This window comes from Megalops cyprinoides, chromosome 16, assembly GCF_013368585.1.
Source record: "Megalops cyprinoides isolate fMegCyp1 chromosome 16, fMegCyp1.pri, whole genome shotgun sequence".
NCBI lineage: Eukaryota > Metazoa > Chordata > Actinopteri > Elopiformes > Megalopidae > Megalops > Megalops cyprinoides.
Window position 1 is genome coordinate 31,906,552 of NC_050598.1, and position 22,500 is coordinate 31,929,051.

Sequence of the window (22,500 nt, forward strand, 5' to 3'; positions counted from 1 at the left end):
AGAAGAGGACATCTTTTTTCTGTTTTACATCTCTCTTTATTATATCAAAAAATGATTGAATACAAATTACATTCACAGGTAACTCCTTAGTACTTCCACGTAGGCATAGGTACACCTCTCACTAGTATAAGGATACATGAATCACAGCACACCAGCAGCAGCCAGTCGCATACCAGACAAACAAACAAAATCGCAACTTTTCTGGGGGAGACCCAACGTCCCAGCAAATGCCTGTGTTTCATAAACATACCTTATATTCAGTTATAACTATGCTTTAAATTAGGTACATAAATACAAAAGTCTCCTTTGGAAGGATGCGTAAAGTCTAAGTCTAACTGGTACTCATCAGCACAGAACTATTCTAATTATTCTTGAATCCAGCCTAAGTATTTGTTTCCCTAGCGCGTGAGCATGTGAAGCCACTCCTAGGAAGTGGACAATCAGACATACTGTCTCTGTCAATCTGATTTCCTGATCTGTCTGTCCAGACTATGCCTGTTCTGCATGCTTCCTTTGTGTTCTTAACGGTTGTTTTTTCCTCGAGCAAGCGCTTTACTGCAGTATCGTTGAAAACTAGGTCCACTGTGAAATCCGTCAAAAGAACAGGAGGAGATCATTTGGTTCAAACGTGTGGCTTCTCTCTAAGCCAGTGAGTTTATTCAAGGGGGAAATAAGGAGAACCTAGCGGAAGGCTAACCATTGCACAATTCCTTCTAAGGTTACAGAACATGATTAACTGATCAATACTACTTTTCTCTCTGCTTGTGAAGACTCAGGACCTCGCACAAGAGAGAGCATAAAACCTACCTGCCAACAACTGCTGATTACACAGCCTGCCACTCGGGGAAGTCCCCTCCACAGAGTGACTGAGAGAGAGAGAGAGCAAAAACACTACAAAGTCCGACTGCAGAGTGCAGCCCTCCCCGCGCCAGAGGCTTCCCGAGGACTCGCCCAACCAGACACCAGCACAAGAAGCCCAGGGAAAAAACAAAACACAAAAACAGCAAAAAGTCTGAAAAGACGGGTAATCCAGTCAACAGAAACGGATCCGTACGAAACACGATTACGTCCGCAAGGGGAAGGCCGTGGTGTCCGCAGTGTCTCTCCTGAAAAATGTGCTTTGGAGAAGAGAAAGGAAAGAGGCTGCCACGAGCGCAGAGCTCGTGCTCAGGAAAGAGGCTGCGGCCGTCTGTCTGTCTGCCTTCGTTTTTTTAATCGTCCTCATGAGCTTTAAAAAAAAAAAAAAAAAACACATTTTTATTTCCACAATGAAATGGTGCAGCTCTGGCTTATATTTAACAAACATGGAGCGGTAACACAGATTACACCGCAAGCAGAGTGTGGAGAGAGAGGTCCTGTGAACTGCAGCGGAGAAGAAGCGATTGCACTCGGATCAAAATTTATGGGCATATTTGGAAAAAAAGAAAGAAGAAAAAAAAGACTTTTTTTTTAAGGCAGTCTTTTTTGGCCGGCCCCCTTCTCTTGATCAGCGCCCGATACTGCACCTACAAGAGGACAGACACGGCTTACCACTTGCACAACGGAACGTAAGACATTCCATGCAAAAAAGGAGCTCTAAAGATAACAAAAAAGGAAAAATGAAAAAATCTACAAAAAAATCTCAAAAGAAAAAGAAATATCTTAAAACAAAAAAATATATATATATGCAATTAGTGACAGAGTGTAAAGACTGATGCTTCTCTCAGGCCAAACACATCTTGTTTCCTTGGGCCACTTTCAGCTACAGGTGCATGGTGGCTGTGCTAAAAGGCTGTTGCTCATGTGGTCAGCACTGTCTGGTCTGGGGCTGAGAGCTGATCAGTCTGGGGCCTGTTGGGCTCCTAGTACTCGATGTGGCCAGGGCGTGGCTACGCTACATTAGGCTGAAGTGGGCGTGACTGTGGAACGGACCAAGGAGGAAGTAGCCGTGAAAACGGTGCAATTTCCGGCTAATTTATTAAAATTAAGTAAACATTTTACACGACCACCACACTGACACTTCGCTTTGCGGGAGAGGGACACATTTTGTTTCCATTTCATTCACACTGGAACTGGAAACTTTTGTGCAATCTTACTTACCAGCTACATGTGAATTAAAAATACAGACACTGGAGGAGAGAACTACATATTAGTTAACAAGAGCACATATTACAGTACTTGAAAAGTTGTAAAGCTGGACCATTTTGCTAGCTGTCTAGCCTGGACTCGTGTCTGCTGGGGCCATCAAACCCTCAGGTCACTATGGCCGAAGGAAAGGAGACAATAGCTACTGTCATAAGGGTGAGAGGCTAAAACGGAGATCCTGACTCACTGTGCTATTATTGTCATTATTACTGTACTGGACACTCTAGCGCAGCGTTTCTCAATCCTACTCCTGGAGCCCCCCTGCCCTGCGTATCTTCTGTCTGTCCTTGCTCCAAACACACCTGATTGAAATTAGTGTGATGCTCTTGATTAAATCAGGTGTGCTCAGCTAATCAAAAGTGCCACTGATGAGTTCAGTCAGGTAGGTAGAGCAGGGAAAGATGGAAAACGTGCGGAGCAGGGGGGCCCCAGGAGCAGGACTGAGAATCAGTGCTCTAGTGAAACCACATTAATATAAACACCGTAATACTCAGTGCTGTAACACTGTGATGCACTGACCCTGTAGTGCTGTAAAACCGACCTTGTAATGTTACTCTGTAATGCTCTAACACTGTAATACTGGGACCCTGTAACACAGTAACACTGTGATGCTTCAAGGCTGCAATGCTGTGCAGCTGTAATGTCGTAAAACTGTAGTATTCCTACCCTGTAATACAGCAGCACTGCCATGCTGTGAAGCCGTGAGGCAGTAATTCTGTCAAGGTGCAACATTGTAACAGTAACAGTTGCTAACTGGCTCACACAGTACAGGGCTGAGCACCAGGTCATGTGACCAGGACGAGCAGACTGGTCTGAGAACTGTGCCAGGGCTGTGCTTATGGGAAGGTCATTACAGTGAAGACCAGTCACCCAGGCTGAGATCAGTTCACCACTTTCACTGATCTGTGAATTCAGGTGATGTCTGTTCTACTCCAGTGCACATCAGCGCAAACAAGCGTGCATCTCCTGCGTCTGCAGCAGCACGCTGGAGCAGACACACCCTCGCCGAGGAGCCCTCAGTGCCCTCACTGGGGGGGGGTCAGCCACCACATCGTCACTGCAGAGTGCTGCAATATCGGCGTTTTATCATCGCTTTTACATGTAATCTGGCTGCAGCGTATAAAACTCACACACATCACGGTATGGTCACACACTGCGGTATTGTTTCAAGGACTGTAGTAAACATAAACCCATGAATACTTCTGAATATTCACGTAAACACACTCACGAGTGCAGCGCTAGTGAAAACATGATGACAAAATGACCCGTATGCTAATACACACACACAGTGCGGCACTCTGGCATTAGGGCGACTGGGCGGTGGCGGCGGATGTGCTGGTGTGTGCAGCTCTTTGTTTCTGGGTTTGGGGAAGGGGCGGGTGTTTCGTGCACACCTGGCAGGAGCGGCAGATGCTCCTCCTGTGTTTCCCGTGTCCTTGGGCCGCCGCGTGACGCGGCGTTCTTAATGAGGGTCCGGCTCGGCCCCGGGCCTGATCTCTCCCGGACGTTCCGGACGAAAGGACAGCGCTCCAAAGGTCGCTGCCGTTTTAGTTTTGCTCCGGTGCGTCCGGTTTTGGGACAGCTCACTGTGCGGTGGGAGGGGCACGTGCTGCAGGGGGTGGGGAGATCGGGGGGGGGGGTTTAATGAGGTGCAGCAGATGAGGGGGGGGTGTGGCAGGGGGAGGGTCACGGACAATCTGCTTTACATAATCACAGTGATCGTGGCCCTCCCCTCTGCATCCTCGACATCTGTCTGAGAGCAGAACCCCCCCCCCCCCCCCCCCCCCCGTCACCCCCCCGCCCCCTCCCTATGCTCCAGCATCTGGGTTAATGAGACACTCTGCCTGTGGAGGTACTCAGCCAACGCCTCCTCCGAAAGGTTACCTCCAGGCGGGTCCGCCTGCTCTCCTCCCCGTGACAACGCTTCCTAATTACGCCCTGTCCCTGCCAGATTGAGGCGGTCAGGTCTCCCGCCCCGCCAGGTCTCCGTGGCGATGGGGCCGCTGACCCCTCCTCCCTGATGCTGGAACGGCACAGTTGCACCCGCTGTGGCCTGGCTGTAACACTCAGCAGAATCAATACAGCCCTGAGGCTGGCCAATCACACGCTCTACAGCCTGAACACCTGGAATCTGCATGTGCAACACATGGCACCTTACAAGGGGCTCATTACCCGAAAGGCTGCTGGTTCGATTTCCCATTAGGGCACTGCTGTACTCTTAAGCAAGCTACTTAAGCCAAAATTGCCTCAGTAAATACCCAGCTGTATAGATGGATAAAATCATAACCTATGTAAGTCTCTCTGGATAAAAGCATCTGCTAAATGACAATATTACAATGTAACTCCAGGCAAAAGAGGCAAGATAAACACAGCATATGACTATCTGCTACTAATGATAATATAATATCTAAAAGAAAGCAAGGGGCCATCTTCACCCGGTTAGCCCAAGTAGAAACTCTCATGTAAACCATGATCACCAGCAGCCGGAAAATGGAAATTACTCCGTTTTAGACGCAGTATAGATTTTTTTTAAAAAGTGTTATGATGGGCGGAACACAAGTAGGCTGCTTGTGAAAAGGGTACTGTGCCCCCTCCTATGTGTAACAGTGAAAGGTCGAGGAGGGGGCACAGTACCTTTTTCACAAGCAGCCTACTTGTGTTCCGCCTACAGCCTACAGTTACACAAATGTCCTTGTGACTTCCATCGGAGATCATCACTTGACTCCAATCATGCATTAAGCAAATAATTCAATATAGTCTCTTAATTCCTCCATTTTTCTTGCCCCATATTTTATTATCACTGCTATTAAACTGAGATTTTTATTCTGGTCAAAGAATCAGTCATGAGTGGAAAAACCCTATAATCTACAACCTTATAAAACTTATAAAATGAGTTTAAAAAAGAAAAAAAGAATGTGACAAAGAAAGTTTGTGGTAAGAAGCACTGCCACATAGAATGGATATGTAATATTATGAACTGAGCCAATTAGGTACAGTGAACTGAGACCAGCTAAGGTCGCTTATATTCCAGTAACATCCCAAAAAGAAACCTCTGACATTTGAATTGAAGACTGCTAGGAAGATGAATATACACACTATATATCCCACAGCACACTTAGAGGTCACTGAAGGAGAGTCGGGTGCATCCCTCACTCATGACATCCCAGTAAAGTACAGGTGTAAGTGGAATAGTTAGAGTGTGCTGGCGCAGCACTGAGCTACCCCTGCGACACAGAGCCGCTCCAGACTGTCAATCAAAACTGGCTACCGACAGCCAAGACTAGCAATTTGATGGCTACAGCATTTGGCCTACACTCAAGAGTGTCCTTACTGACTGAGCCACCCTCGAGCAGATCAGTGAATTACTACACAGCTAAAAACAAGCCAGGGGGGATATACTTCATGTATACCATTACGGGTGGGAACTGTCAATAGGGGGTAAAGACATGATGTAATAAATACAGATGATGGTGCATAGGGACACAAGACATCTGAAGATGTAGACTGTGTATAGGTACAGGGTGGTTTAAGGTAGAGACTGTGCGTAGGTACAAGGGAGCTGGAGGTGCAGATAGAGGGCATAGACCACATGCACACCCGAGGCAGCTGAAGGTGTAGACCACGTGCACACCCAAGACAGCTGAGGGTGTAGACCACATGCACACCCGAGGCAGCTGAAGGTGTAGACCACATGCACACCCGAGGCAGCTGAAGGTGTAGACCACATGCACACCCGAGGCAGCTGAGGGTGTAGGCTGTACGCTGCATTTGCAGCAGGCCAGCGTGTCTGAGGCCGCTGGCGGAGGCAAGGTGTGGACGGAGATGGAAGGCGGAGCCGTGACGCTCTTTGGCTGCGCCGTGAGAGCAAAAATAAAGGCGACAGGAAGGATCCGCGGTGAGCAGACGCGCACCACAGCCGGCACCCCTTATCAAAAGCACATTAGCGCCCGTCAATGGAGGAGAGAGAGCTCCGGCCGGTAATCCCACGCCTCTCTGAAAGCCAAACTCACAAAAGCATTCCTGCTCCTGCATCCTCTCCATGCCGCTGTCTTCTGCCAGCAGCCTTCGCTACAGTTTTCTGCAGAGCGCCTGGATGTAGATATTCTTTTGCTTTTTTTTTTTTTTTTTTTACAGAACAACGATCTGCTGAGGATACTGCATGTAGAAATTCCATTTTCACATATGCAAGGCTTTTAATCTCCTGCAGCACGGCATTGGCTTATTCTTCAAACACTGTGCTCCTCGCATGTTCACAATGGCACCAAGATGATGAATTACGTCTCATAAATTTTCATCTCTTTTTGTTGTTTAGGTGGGGAAAAAATACATAAATAAAAATTCATACCCTCAATAAATAATGCCTGCTGTCTGTCAATATCATGATAATAAGAATTTCATATGCGCGGCTTTTTTCACGCACCGTCTTTCAAGGGGAGAATTAAAGTGTCTCCTGCGTTTGTTTGCGACGGTGATGGTATAAAAGATGATGGATTCTTCTTCTTTTTTTTTTGCTTGTTTGCGTTACGCGCCGCCATGTCCCCACTGGCTTTGGCTCTTGGAAGACACCCGTCAAACATCTCCTCACCCTTCATTTGTCACTAATTTATTTGAAAATGTGCTCTCCTTCCCTGCTGCTGCGAAACCTGCTGCATATTAGCCTGCCTTCTTTGGCTCCTGCATTAGCCTCCCTCTACGGGTCAGGGTTCTGATCAGCCATTTTGGCTCCTAGCTTAGATCCCCTCTATGGGTCAGGGTTCCAATCAGCCATTTTGGCTCCTAACTTAGTCCCCCTCTATGGGTCAGGGTTCCAATCAGCCATTTTGGCTCCTAGCTTAGTCCGCCTCTATGCGTCAGAGTTCTGAACAGCCATTCTCCGCTTCCTCCGTTTAACAGCACATATTAGGGCCCCATTGTGGTTCCCTGACTCCGTCTCCTCCCCAGCACGTTTTCCTGCTTTTGTCCTGAGGTGGCCCTCAGTAAGCAGAAACAGGAGATAGAAACAGCTAATGCTTCTGTGAGAAGACAGAGTGTGCGGTCCCATTTAGAAAATTAAAACGCTGTACCAAAGGTAATGGAAAAAGAAACTAGCCCTTTATCACAAAGGAGTTTTTCCACATTTTCTAGCTATTGCTTTCTTTCTCCTCTCTCACTCTCCATCTCTGTCTCTCTGACTCCTACACTATCTCCAGCATCTCTCTCTCTCTCTCTCTCTCTGTCTCTCCCCCTCCTTTTCTCCTACCATTCCTCTACTCTCCTACTGTTCACAGTGTAAAATGAGTTCAGCAGAAAAAAAGGAAACTGTGAAAACCTAATCTTTTTCCAGTTTGGGAAAAACTGTGAAATTAAGAATCAAGAGAACAACGTTCTACACAAAGCCATTTTCTTGTTCAGAAAAAAATGGCAGTTTGCAGTTAAAGCCCTCCTTCCTCCCCTCTCTGCCTCCTTCCCTTCGTCCACTCTCACCCTTTCTCTCTGTCTCCTTCCCCTCTTTCTCCCCCTCCGAGTGAAACATATTGTCTGCACGGTGGGATATGAGCCAGTTTTGGTTCCATCGGTGGAGTCCGGGGCGACCAGCAGGAACGCCTTTTGTTATGATCTGTCCCGGGTGAGGGGGGGGTACGGGGGTGTAGCTGCTCAGCTCCCTCCAATTGTTCCTCTGCCATCAAAGGCACTGCGGGGCGCCCCCCAGAGGACGGGGTGGGGTTAGTCTGCAGCAGCCACACCAAAAACGTCTGCCCATCCATCACGAGAAGAAGCCAGAGAGAAGCGGCGATTCACACACGCGCACACACACACATTCACACGTGCATGCACGCACACACGCATGCACGCACGGACACACACACACACACACACGGCTTTGATTTTCCTTAGTGTGAATGTAATGACCATTCGATCCGTGGATGTGACAATTGTAAAAGGAACATGGAGCTTCCTCTGATCAATATGGCTGCATGCGGGACCGTGCAGGTGAGGGGGTAGCGTTTAACCTCTGTACCCCACAGAGGATGTTCCTCAGGGCACTGTGGCACACAGCAACGATGCCTCCCTGACACAAACAGGTAAACAGCACACTCACCCAGCCATGATCTACTTTACTGCACAGAAGGATTAATACACACCAGCAATGCATATCAAAGAGAGGCAAAAAAACATAAAAAACAAAATATATATTTTTAAAAAGAAAAAAAGAATGACACATAAAAAAAAAAAAAAAACTTATTTGAAGATAAAGTAGCGTTTTCAGAGTGAGGGGACTTCGCTATCCTCTCCAAACACGGATAGCACACCAGCCTGCATATACTTTCTGATGGGACAGTGAGGACTTAAGTAGACAGGAAACTGAAGTTAAATCCATGTGAAAAAAAGGTTAAGAGGACCGTTTGATATTGGGGTATCACCGGCTGTCTAAGAGCTGCAGATAAAGCAGAAGCTAAAAAGACAGCATTCCCGCCCAGCGATGGGGCGTGGTCTTACAGATACAGCAAGGGCTTCTCGTTCTACCCCTCGCTGCATGGAAACTCAGCCTTCATGCCAACTGCACCCCCCCATAAGTCCTTGTAAGGAGGTGCTCTCCTCACACCCCTGCCCTGCGCCCCCCTCCCTGACCCACCCCACACCCTTTCACTGCGCCCCCCCCCCGGACCCCTCGCCCCATTAAACATCGCACCTCTGACCTTCGCCAGCTGACCTCCCTCTCAGAGGAGCTGTGTGCCTTGCTGATTACAGCCACTCCTGCCACACAGACAGGAGGGCAGGAGGGAGGCCCCAGCTCCTGGTTCCCGTATGAACACAAGGACATTTCACCACTGCGATCAAATGATTTCCTCTTTTACAAAGACACAGATATGAGCCAGTCGTGTGTCACAGTATACACACCCTAAAACACACAGACATGCACACACACACACACACACACCAACCCATACACTCAGATAGGCATGCACATGCTCACTCAAACACACACACACACACACACAGCTTATGAACTATCCTCAATCTCTGCGTAATGCATTCTCAGTTAGCAGTGCCCGTTCAGGAAGTGCACAGCTGAGCGGACATTCAGGTGGTACACACTCAGTAAGTGCACATGCATCTACTGCACATTCAGTAAGTGAGCACTAGGTGTCGTCCCAGCTAGGGCAGTTAGATGACTGAGTTCAATGTGTATGCGTGTGTGTGTCTGTGTGTATCTGTGAGTGTGTGAGTGTGTCCAGCCACGCGCAGAGAATCCCCCTCTGGATGAGAGTCCTGCTCCACTGACCCCACGTGACCCCTGAAGTGAATTTCCTCCCGTGAGGAATGTCACACTGCAGTGACACATGCTGGCCCCCCAGCACTGAAGGCCACCACCTACCCCCCCCCCCCCCCCCCCAGCCCTGCAGAAATGCACCTCCATGCAGAGTCCTTTCCGCCCAGCGAACACAGGACCTGCTTGTGGCTTTCTCCGGTGATTCACGGGGAGAGCGGGTTCTCACAGAATACATTACACATACAGTCAGCTGGGTCTTCCTTTGCTTCGAGAAAATGTTATGGAAATACATTAGCGCCGTGCGACAGGTCTCTGAAACGCTGTGTTCCCGTAGCTCTTTAAGTTGGGAATCTGTGACATGCGATGTTCATGCAGACAGTCTGGCAGTGAGTCTGTGAATCAGGGCCGTGCAGCTCCTCCATCCCGCTGTTTCTGCCACATCAGTGCTCCGTTCCTCGGCTCAGAGACACGGCGGAGGACGGAGGAGTCTTCGAAGGCAGCGCTGCTCCTCGCGGCTCTGCGTGGCGCGGTGGAGGGGCGGGGCTCGAGCGGAGGGGCGGGCGGAGTAACGGGAGCGCGGTGTGACACGTGCCCGGCAGCGCGGCCAGGCCTGCAGGTAGCCAGACGCCACGCGGCACGCCGGGCAGCTGCAGAGAATCACCCAACGCCGTGCCAGCTGGCCTGAGGAAGGAGGGCGGGGGGGGGGAGGGTTCTGCTCGGCCCCGCACCAGCGGCTCCGTCCGAGTTTCACTCTCACTCGCACTCCAAATGCCATACCCAGCACGACTCTCCCTGCTCTCACCACACCCTTTCCAACCAATCCAACGGCACGGAAAACCGTTCCACCCTCTCCTGGAGGGGTCCCTGGCCCTGTCTGCCTGTCACCGAGAGCAGGTCACTGTCACCACCAGAGAAACAGAGAAAGAGGGCATGGAGAACAGGAGAAAGAGGAGAGAGAGGGGAATTGTGAAAGAGGGTTAGAGGAAAGGGGAGAGAAAAAGAATAATGAGAGAGAGGGAGAGACAGTGGTAGGAAAGTGACCCGCATGAGTCTGTCAGACATGCCAATTGCTCTGCGTTTTGTTCGCAGCACTGGAGGGGGGGGGGGGGGGGGGGGGGGCAGCCCTGAGATGGGGGTCCTACAGCTCTGTGACCACCGGTCCCACGCGCTCTACCCGGTGAAATGTGTCACGGTTCGCCTGCTCTCAGCTGCATGGTTAATTGGGTGACGCCAATTAGCGAGGCGTCTATAAATATGCGCACATCTGTTTGTGTGTGACTGTGTGCTGGGTCACATGAGGGGGTGCGTGGCAAGGCGTTCCACACACAGCACTGCATTCCGCAACTTCGATTGGGGCCGGTTACTGTGCCAACCAGTTACCGTGGGAGGAGCCAGAGGCAGCCAGTAACCCCCTCTGTCACAGCGTAGCGTGTACCAACTGTCCCCTCCTCTCACACTGTCCCCAGAACCCCTGAAACTGTGCTGAAATGCCTTAAAACACAGGAGCCCTCTGCTGAGTGGAGGACACGCTGACCCTGATACAGGCCCAGCTCCGCCCCCTGTGCAGCAAGCCCCGCCTCCCCCCATGTAAGAGTACTGAGTGGGATTTCTGTCCTCTTACAGCTAGATATAATGCAAAACAAGTATTTTTGAACCCATTTGCGTGGGTATATTTATTTACTCCATATTGGGAGATAAAAACAGATAAAGCCACATCTATTAAAAAAACCCTGCTCGTTGGGAGAGTCATGTCCACCCCTGGAACCTGCCCGTGGGTTCCAGTCCCACATGCTGCTCTCTCAGTGGGAGAGATCGTCTTGGATGAAAAGAGATTGCGAGGCATGCTTAAACTCCACGAGTCTCCGGCTAATCCTGTGTCCGCCCGTCTCATGCGATTAAACCTCTCTGTGCTCCCTGGTGTCTGGAGGGAGGCCTCCGCAAAAAAAGCCTAACCCTAAATCTCCCACAATCCCCTGCGGTTGCTGAGAGCGCAAGCCTTGTTCCCCGTCACAGAGAGGTTTGGGGAGACGGAGACCGAGCACCCCCTCCCAGTTGCAGAGATCTCCCAGCGTTACGCCCCATGAACGGAGCTCAGGTTTCGGCTGCAGGAGCCGCAGAGGTCAGTAGGGGGTGCTGTGGCGCCCCACAGGCAGAGACTGCGAGTGAGAACGCAGGTCCTGACTGCGCTATTGAGACGTTACCGCACCACGCTGTCGGCCGGTGCTTTGCCGCAGTCAGCCAAAACCTCCCAGCCCACCTCAGCTACAGGGAGATCACACTACATTTATTGTTACAAGGGCTTTATTATATCTCCCACACCAAATAAATATATAAATAAATAAATAAAGGAAAAACACGCAGGCGCACGAATGCTCCATGTAATTCCACTGATCCACTGATCTCTAAGTGGATTTGACACACTGCAGCACAGTGCATGGGCCATATGCTTCAATTTAATGCATTTTCCCACACCAGCAGTAACGCTAATTACAGACAGTGCAGCTGCAAGCCTCCACAAGAGAAGCATCCAGAGCAGCACATATGGCCTCAACCTACCCTCCCTCCAACACCCCCGCAGAGAGGCCAGCCAGGACTGGCTGGGAACACGGGAGGAGAAAAACTGGCCATTTTGTTTGGCCAACACCATTGTGACATCACAGGCCACATGACACTATCCTTTACATGGTTTTCAATCCGTTACTGGCTGGTAAAAGAAGACAACCCCCATCCTTTACGGGATCTCAATAAACACATTCTTCTTTAAAATATTCCATATTTATTTATCAGCACTTATTGTCGGTTGCCTAGTTTTTCCATTACTTCTATCCTGTTAATCGTAAGTGATTTATCCAGGGAGAAAAATGTCTGTCAATATATTAAGGGCTCTTGGCCTTGTGCCAGGTTATACACCATCATGCTTCTGTGATAACAGTAAAATGACACTTCAGCCAACATAAGAATGAAAGAATATGTGGCCAACATTTTACTGATAAAGCCTTTCCTGGTCTGATGCAAATGATGCAGGACTGCAGCCATTGAAGGGAGTGTTAGCAGAATTTCTGTGGCTATTGCGTTTCTCTGCTCCTCCAGCTCAGCTCGATACCTGCATATCTCCCCTCTACTGCACGATCCTACGTGCAAAGTGCACAGAAACGACGCCAGGTGGGAAGGTGAGAGAGAGGGAGCAAAATAGAGAGGGAAAGAGTGAGAGGGAGATAGAGAGGGAGAGAGAGAGGGAGAGAGAGGAAGAGAGAAGGTGATAGAGAGAAACTGACAGGGGGAAGGAGACAGAGAGAGAGAGAGGGAGAGAAAGGGAGAGACAGGGCGAGAGAGAAATCACAGCTCGCTATGTTACCTTGAGGTAAAACAAACCCAAAGTGGAAAGAGGTATCACTCCCACACTCATCCTTATCCTGCCCCCCAACACAAATGCCATGGCAATCAATAGCTACAGACGGCCTAACATCAGGATCAAATATCACTGCAAAATGCTGCCTCTACCTACCCTTTCAAGGAGAGAGCCTGGAGCAACAGAGAGGCAGAGAGGGCAGCTCCTTCCCTCCCAAAGCCCTTAATCAGAGATGGGAGAGACAAGAAAGAGAGAAAAAGGAAGGGAAAGAGAGAGAGAGAGAGAGACAGAGAGACAGGGGAGAAGGCCTTGCCCTAAGGCCTGTTAAATAACCTCTCGTAGGAATAGAACACCAGCCTCTCTCTCTTCCTCCCTTCCTTCTTCTCTGTCTCTCCCTCTCTCTTTCTAACTGACCCTTTTTGGGGAAAAAGGCAAAGAGAACGGTGCATACTGCTGGCTGGCCCAGCTGGAAGGACCAGGCTTAAAGACCAGACAGCGAAGACGCCACGTTTCAACGCTCTGTCTGCTCAGTGCACTGACCAGCTCTGTCTGCTCAATTCACGGCGTGTGTCACTGGTCTGTCACAAAGATGGCTGGGGCAGGCTCAGGGTCGAAGGTCAGAGGTCATGCAGACAGGATGGTGGAAGGGGTCACGGGGCAGAAAATATGTGATTGACGGAGAGATGCAGGACTGAAAACTCCTTTGTGCTGTTGCACATTTGGAAAGTGGTCAGATTCCACGCAGTGAGATTGCAGCATATTGCGAAGGGTGTATGGGTTATTTTGACAGTGGACTCAGTCATGAAGGGGCGTGGCCTTCAATCTTACTCAGCCAATAGCAGTGGTGCAGGTCATGACCTTACACCTATGCCAGGGCCTCAATTACACATCACAGGCCAAACTTAACACTCCTGGTGAAAGACTGAAGCTTCAGGAATCCCATAATGGCTGACTAGAGTCAAAAGTCTTTGGAAAGAGTAATGAAGCTACATTCTCCAAACACCAGTGGTGCAATGCACAGCCTTACCTTTACAACAACACCGCTACAGAGAGCAGTATACACTACACTGTAGTATTTAACCGTCTACAACCAAGGCACCGTGCAGTCAACTCTACTGATGCAAGCTACAGACCATTAGACAGGCCTGGAGTCTCTCTCTCTCTCTCTCTCTCTCTCTCTCTCTATCTCTCCCTCTTGCTCCCTCTCTCTCCTCTGAAAGACTGATTGACAATGCTTTGACTGCAATCTTCTGTGCTTGTCCCTTGGTTCAGCGTTCTGCCAGAAAACTCCCACTCTGATGGGGGCTTGGAAGGGGAGGGTGGCAGGGGGGGTTGAGTCGACGGAGAAAAAAAGAAAAGCTTTTTTTTAATCCATTTTTTAGTTGCTCTTAAAATGCAGGCTTTCTCCATAAGCTCCTTGTAGTGCAAATCGCATTTTAATTAGGTCTATCCCCTGCTAACAATCTCCTTCCATGGTCTCAGCCGTACAGGATTACCCTCTGGGGGGGTGGGGGGGGGGGGGTGTAAGCTCCTGAAAGGCTGCTCTTTAACTGTGTACCTGCTGGAGTGCCCCAGGTCAGCCAAATCCACCCCCCCCACCTCCTCGTATCTGTACAGACCCTAATAATAGGCTTTAGTGCTTCCGCTGATAACAAACAGTCTGTAACCAGGCTAAACCCCCCTGGTGGCCCCCCCCACTCCCCACTGCAATCGGCCCACAAAAGCCACCCTACATTTTGGTGGATTCAAACAGCCTCTTTTTTTAAAAAAGGAGCAAGTTTTGTTTTTAATGTCTATCCAAGTCTGCAAAGGGGAAAAAGATCCATACATTATAGATTTAAAGCCCTGAGAGTGTGAGTGAGTGAGTGTGAGTGTGTGTGTGTGAGTGTGAGAGTGTGAGAGAGCTTCGGTTCAGACACGTGTGCACACATGCACTGGGGGCTCCTACACACATGTGACATTTTAATATCGAATGTTAGCGTGACTGTGTGTGACTGAAACATGCGGAGATGAAAGCGTACCCCATGGGGCTGTCGCGGAGATGAAACGCTGGGTTCCCTCACGGAGAGGAGCAGAGAGGAGCAGGGAGGAAGAGAGGAGGAGAGGAGCAGGGAGGAGGAGAGGAGGAGGAGAGGAGGAGAGAGGAGGAGAGAGGAAGAGAGGAGCAGAGAGGAGCAGAGAGGGGGAGAGGAAGAGAGGAGCAGAGAGGAGCAGAGAGGAGAGAGGAGCAGAGAGGAAGAGAGGAGCAGAGAGGGGAGAGAAGCAGAGAGGAGGAGAGAGGAGAGGAGCAGAGAGGGGAGTGGAGGAGAGGAGCAGAGAGGAGGAGAGGAGGAGAGGAGCAAAGAGGAGGAGAGGAGGAGAGGAGCAGAGAGGGGAGAGGAGGAGAGGAGGAGAGGAGCAGAGAGGAGGAGAGGAGAGGAGCAGAGAGCAGCAGACAGAAGCAGTGAGGAACCGCCCCGCACTGACAGACAGGAGCCCTGATGGAGGCCTCCCCCGTGCAGCACGGGGTTCACCCCCTACCTGCCCTACCTGCACCCCCCTCCCGACAGAGTGCTGCACTCTTCTAGCCTCCTGCCTGACACATACAACCCATACAGCCTGTGCATACGTGTCTGTTTTCACATGGGTATGTGCGTGTGTGTGCGTGCGTGTGTGCCTGCCTGAGCATGCATCACTGTGTAAACATGCATGTAGGTGTGTGTGTGTGTGTGTGCGTGTGTGTGTGTGTTTGTGTGTGTATGTCTGCATGTCTGGCTCCGTGTGTGTGAGTGTGTATGCACATGCCCGAGCGTATGTCACTGTGTAAGCATGCGTGTGCATATGTGTGCGTGTGTGTTTGTGTATGCGTGAATGCGTGTGTGTCTGGCAGAGACCTGGTGAACTCAGCGAAAGACTTTAACTGCCTGCTGCTCCGGCCATGTGCTCCTTGTGGTCAGCCATGAGAGTGTATGTGGTGTGCAGATCTGATGGGGGCGGCTTAATGCCTGTAGAAGGTGCCCAGTAACGAATGTATCCAATAAGCACTGTGCCTCTCCTGTGATGTCATAAAGCCCCTCCCCACACAGACCACAGACGGGCATCCTTCGTGGTCACGGCAACCACCGTGACCGCAGCTTGTAGAGTGCAGTGCCTTACACAGAAGGCCATTAACTCCAACCCACATGCCTGTAGCAGTCATCTGCATCACTGATCCGGGCTGGAAGGACTCAGACCGCCTCCTCTGCCATTTACACTCCACTTGAACTCCATAAAGAGCCCACACTTAATCAGAGCTGATCGATGCTTTCAGTGTGTGCACTGCACAGACACGGATGCCGGTATGCCCTGACTCCTTCACCAGCCCTGAATCATGATGTCTGCACAGACACACACACACACACACACACACACACACAAACACAGATATATACAAAACACACATTCATTCTTTCACACACATTCACACATACACACACACCTACATATTGATATACACACAAACACACACTCACATATACACACACACACACACTCAGTCTGTTCAATTGAAATCTCAGCATGCTGTAAGGTCTCGCCTCTGACAACACCCAGTAGAGGAAACATTACCTTTAACAGAGGGGGGATCGTTACTCTAAGACCCGGCAAACAGTGGATTACTTTGGGTCAAGTCGGATTAGCTCCCGGCTTCTGTGCCGTCCCTGTCTCTCCCAGACCCTAAATCCCATTAGAGTCCCGTAGGGAAAGATCAGACCTGCGCCGGGGCCGTCTGAAACAGAGCTCACCTCCAGCTGAGTGAACAGGCGCTTTGATGAGTGCAAACCAACCCCTCTACCAACCCCGTCCTCCTACCTCCTCTCTCTCACACGCAACATCCCCTGCCAACAACATGCCCCAGTCCACCACAGTGCACCTTCAGTTTTCGCCCACACATGCAGTGTCTCATTGGACAATTAGCCTGCAGGCCAAACGGGGGAAAATGGCTGAAATTCATGAGCCTGTTTCCCCACCAAAAGCAAAAAAAGTGCCTTATTTGCTGGTCTTTATTCGTCTCCAAGACTGGAAATTGCAATGCAGAATCATTAAACAAAAAAAGTGGAAAAACAAACAAACAAAAAAAATCATTTTAGTTCTTGCCACTGAAGTGACCAGCTGATGAAGCCAGACCCTGGAGTTCGCACATTTCCATTAATGCAAAAAGCGATCATCCATTTCACAGGGGTTTGCTCTCAGGACAGCCATCGGGGAGCCCCGCACAGTGGCGGCTTTCACGGCATTATCCTGCCTTTGCTGCTGCCGTGTGCTTTTCTCTTCGTGCCGTTGTAGTTTGGTTATTTTCCACAGAAGAAATGACAGCGTCTGCTTTCAGTGGAACAGTGCAATTATAACCGAGTGAGACGGCACAGCACCAACTGCAGTGCGACTGGGGGAAGGTGGGATAAATTTAAAGTTTGTGATTAGGCTGGGAGGGGAAAAAAGGCTTGGATATCAATGGGGAGAAATATGCTTCTCTTGCTATTTCCAGGCTCTTAAAAAATGTCTTGAATTTCTCCTCGTTTGCGCTGCAGTATCTGCGGTCATGCTGGCAGAGAGTGCCGGGAGGATTTCGGGACGATCACTCCGCAGCCGGGAGCTCCTGTCTGGGCAGGTGAAGATTTAAAACGTCTTCCTCTGCAGAAACGCCAGGGCCATCAAACAACCCGGCTTTCCTAAGGCGTCAGAGCAGAATCCGCTGAAACCCCTGACCGTTACCTCCGTCCGCAGAAAGGCATCCGTGCTGGCAGGCAGAAGCACTCTTGTAATGAGCGCTAAACAATTATGGGCAAACGCTCCTTGATTGAATTCAGCGAAATGGAGATTCTGCCCAGCCACAGCAATCTCGGGGTCAACGCTTCTCGTTCCTGTTGTGTGTTAAACGAGCCTGTTGAGTCAAATGCTCGAACATGGCCGAGTCTTGCTAATTGAGACTGTGCTTCTGGCATGCTGACTGTGTTTGTGTTCCTTGTGTTGTGATTGTGGTTCTGTCCTTGGCAACAAATCCAACAGTAGCATAAAAGACGACTGTAGCTGTATCATTGGTGCCTTCATTCCCAAAGGGTGAAGACCCGAAAATGCCCCACAGCAACGGAGGAGACTGCTAGAGCTGTTCAACCTTCCATTGCGTTTTCTCCCTCAAGGCTGATAGAGTATAACCTATGATATAAAACCCACACTCAGCCCTAAACACCTCACAGCCTCATTTTCAAGACACACAATAATAGTAATAATAAGGACTAAAAAAATAATATACAGATATGTTTTATGCTACACAGTGCGTGTGTGTGTGTGTGTGTGAGAGTATGTGTGTGTGTGTGTGTGTGTGTGTGTGTGTGAGAGAGAGTGTGCATGAGTGTGTATGAGTGTGTGTGTATGTGTGTGTGTGTGTGTGTGTGTGTGTGTATGTGTGTGTGTGTGTGTGTGTGTGAGAGTGTGTGTGTGTGTGTGTGGAGGCTGGTTTCAGCTCCTCTCCTGTGCTCTGACAGGCTTTGTGCTGCAGAAGGACTCGGGAGACCAGGAAACAGTGAAGAATCAATGGGGTGAAATAATTGCAGGTGCTCGTACCCGTAGCTGAGGAAGAGCCGAAAATGGGGGCATGACGTGACTCTGCACCCCACCCTCCCCCGCGCCAGAGAGCAAGTTGAGACCTCAGTCTGCTCCCGCCTCCAACATATCCATCTCCACCCTGTCACTGTGGGTGCAATTTAGCGCTTTAAATGCGCTGGCAGCAGGGGGCAGGAGATGGTGCTCCTTCCTCCCTCGACCCCCAGCTTGACAGGAGTGCAGCGGGCCACCCCAGATAAGCACAAAACAAACAACAACAGAAGGCTAAATAAATCCTGCTGCCTGCCAGACGCAGAGAGCTAGCTGCAGTCGCAGCCAAGCCGAAGGGCATTCACACAAACTCAAACATTCCCAAAACCACAGAACCCGCTGCTGCGCTCCAGCACCAGCACGGTCCATCATTATGGCAAGTGAACCCACTCTCCTCACTTTCAGCATGTCAATCAAAACCAGAGTGGGCGGTCCTGTGTTTGACTGTGTGAGTGTGTGTTTCTGTGTGTGTGTGTGTGTGTGTGTGTGTGTGTGTGTGTGTGTGTGTGTGTGTGTGGGAAGGGGGTGGAGTGGCTGTAGTTAACAGGATTAGCTGCTCAGCATACGCCCTGGAGATGGCATGAGGACCACAGCACTCTGCTACACTCCCAGGCCGAAACGCTCCCTCCCTCCGCTGTGCTCCCAGACCGGGGCTCACAGGAGACCGAAACGCTCCCTCACTCCGCCTGCCTCTGCTGCTGTGGTCTGAAGAACAAGCAGCATGAACAACACCAATGAAACGCTCATGCTAAACTAAACCACATAACAGCGTGACATAACCACAACAACACCACAACAACATCAACAACACGAATAATAACAACAACAATCATCATCATCATCATCATATGAGAACTGTAGGGACCAGCTTTGTTTTTACCAAAAGTCAGTATGGTTACAATAACTCGCTAGTTTAGTTTCGGTGCTTGCTTGTGTAAAATTAAAGTTACTGATTAATGTTAATGTTAAGCCACGCTGTTAGTGAAACGGTGCTTGCTAGTGGAATGTTTTCTTTTAATTGTGTCATCAACGAATGCATTTATTTGCCCTGACAAACGTCTCAGCACCCTTTGACCTGAAAAGGTCAGCTCACAGCCCCCCCCTCCTGAGTGTGAGTCAGCCTGTGCGCTCGTTAAACACCCGCTCCGTCTGTGGACCAGCACCACTCACTCACCCACAGCACGGCCCTTTCATCCTCCACCAAACAAAAACACAAAATCTCCCAACTCATTACCCACCATTGCCCAGTGATGCCCCCCCCCCAACATGCACACACACCCTCACTCCCCCTCCCACAGTCTGATCTCAAACAGCCCCCCCCCCCCAGGACCTGCAGAATGAGTCTCGCCTGTGGCCCAGGATTTGACTGTGTATGTATGTGTGTGAGCATTTGCACTGTATCTGTGTAGATCTGTGCGTGTGTGTGTGTGTGTGTGTGTGTGTTTAAGCGCATTTGACAGGGCATCAGTTACAGACAGAGGTGTCCCCCTCTGCGGTCCCGGGGGACACGGGTGTCTTTGAGCGGCTGACAGCTGCAGGACTCCCTGGAGCAGAGGCCCTGGCAGGGTCCATCATTGCTGCTCACTCCCTGCGCACCCTCAGCCACCCCCCCCGGGACGCACAGGGACCGTGGGGGGGGGGGGGGGTCGGAGGTTCTGAAACATGACGGCACACAGCCAAAGCTCCGGCTCCCACTCCCCCGAGCAGGAATAATAAACAGTCCTGGTGTGTAACGCTCACGACAGCAAGAGACAGGAAGAGACTCGGAGCCCACAGCCTTGCCACGGAACAGGCAAGCACATCCTTCAAATCCTGGATCCCCAGAGAGCCGAGTCCGTGGTGTCACTGTCAGTGTCAGCCTGCTGAAACAGAGACGCACTTCCTGTGTGAAACGGAGATGCACCTCCTGTGAAATGGAGATGCACCTCCTGTGAAACGGAGATGCACTTCCTGTTAAATAGAGATGCACTTCCTGTATACATTTCTCAAAATCTATTTAACTAATGACCACCAATACACACCAAAACATTCCCACGTTACTGGGAGGGACAGAGAGGCGTGGCAACCGGGTTTGTGCGTGCAGGTCATGTCTGTGTGGGCAGGGCTGAGGGTTCAGGCGGGTAGGCTACAGTAGGTGCCTGTGCTGTTTGTGTCTGAATCTCCACTTTTCTTCGTTATGAAACTAAACATGAATGTTTTATCGATGATGAAGCTGGATCTGAACTGGAGTAAAGGAGGGGGTGGGGTTGCCGTGAGAGCGGACGCATGCTCAGTTTGAGGGCTGCAGTGGGCGTGGAGGTTCTGTGGGAACAGTTACACGCCACAGAGTGCAGCTTTGATTAATCACTGCGCGCTCCATGCTGGGGCTCTCCCCTTCCTCTCCCACCATCCAGACCCCCCCGCCCCCCAACCCCTCGCAATTTCCTCTCCTCTCTGAGGGGGTGCGTGTGTGGGCTGAGGTCAAGACAGAAGTCAGAGGGCTGATCCCAGAACAGCAAGGGTACACCATGCTGGTTTGGTTGGAAAAGATGAATGTTCCCTCTCAGAGACCACATATTGTTACGGCTGACTTGGATGGTACACCTCCTTTTTTCCCACCCCCCCTCCCCCAATCATCAGTGAAGTCTCAGTTTATTCACGTTTCTTTAAATGACTCCCGTTCTGCAGAAGCTGCACAGCTGAGGAAGTTAACGGCGTGGAAGTGTAACAGCCCGTTAAAAACAAACTGTCATCGTTGCCTCAGCACCTTGCCCCCCCCCCCCCCCCCCCCAGTCACAAACAATGCACGTCTCCGCAAATAAAAAGGCCCAGCAGCACTTCCAATGTCTAAATACGGTGCTGTGTTCAGAACACGGAAACGCTCTTTTTCTTTCTCAGGCAAAACCACACAGGAAACTCCACGGAACTGGTTAAGTTTCATGTTGGCATACTTTAAGAAGTCTGACATGCAGCACGCAGAATGACAACAACAACAAAACCTGAACTTCAACCACATTCTTAACGGTCACAAAGCATCAGCCTCCACTTCAAACGAGGGAGTAAAAAGCAAAATAACCCGCATCCTCTCTGATGGCCAGAAGAATTCCATGTTTACAAGCCCAAACAAGTCAAACAAACTGCAGGCTGACTCTGGGACGCAGATTGGGTAAAATGCTGTTTGCTCATTTAAAACAGAAATGATTGAATTTGGTTCCCTGATATCTGCTGGATCAGGGCAAACAGGCTGAGAGGCCCCGGTCTGAAGGAGGCCATTTATTCAGGAAAGGAAGCCGTAATAGGAATTTTGTGGACCCCGCTGCTACACAGCATTTGAGCAATCGGCCCTGACAACAGCACAGATGCTCTGACTCCAGCTCTTTTCAAAAACAAAAACTAAAAAAAAAGAAAAGGAGAAATTCTCATGATCATTTGTTTGTCTGAAGCATTATCATAAGCCCCGCCCACACTTCTGATGAGCTTATCGGGGGTTTAGCGGGGGGGGGGGGGGGTTTCAACGCAGTCCTCTTTTGATCAGCAACGCACACAGAACTGGGGCGGGTGCAGAACGTCTCCCAGAGGTGGCACACGACGCCACCGGGCGGGGGGGGCTGCACACTGACGTTGTGACTCACAGTCTCTGTTGCGTTAGGGTGCGCACTGAGCCACCCTCCCTTTACGAGGACGTTACTGCAAGTTTAATGACCTTTATTATGATTATCGGGGGGGTGCCTGCCCCCTGCCCCCCTCCCCCCCGCCTCAGAGACGGCTCTCCCTGCGGAGCGACATGATTACAGCGGGGCGGGGGGCGGCGGCCGGCTGAGGCGCACCGCTCATCACGCTAAATTGGGAGGGCTGCATCCTGACGACAGGAGAGGCGCGTAATTATCTGTAACTGCGCTCCAGCCCCTGCCAGCCTTTATTTATGACGCCACGCTGGTGCAAGGCCCAGCAATTACCCACAGTGCCCGGCAGCCGCCACTCCACACTCTAAATCTGCGAGGCAGAAACCATAGAATTAATAAGCAACTTTTTCATTCCCAGCGCCCGGCTGCTAACAGATGTCAGGTGTCTCACTCTCTTACTCTCACTCATTATAGATCTGCTCAATGCGTGAGTCATATGCTATGCATATACATTCACGCTGATATACATATGTAACCACAAATGATGCATATTTTCTCCAATTTCC

General features: G+C 50.4%; 1 protein-coding gene across 2 annotated transcripts in view; it reads right to left on the reverse strand.

Annotated features, from left to right (window-relative positions):
- Window positions 1–22,500, reverse strand: part of pcdh1b (protocadherin 1b) — a 146,008-nt gene that overhangs the window by 21,915 nt on the left and 101,593 nt on the right. Inside the window, exon 5 of one of the 2 annotated variants that reach the window (XM_036548702.1) lies at window positions 1,285–1,505. The exons of the other annotated variant lie outside the window; for it this stretch is intronic. Within the exon in view, the coding sequence (XP_036404595.1) occupies window positions 1,450–1,505 (56 nt within the window). The 3' untranslated portion in view covers window positions 1,285–1,449. Of the gene's footprint in view, window positions 1–1,284; window positions 1,506–22,500 lie in introns of those variants that run through there. 2 annotated transcript variants of the gene reach the window in all.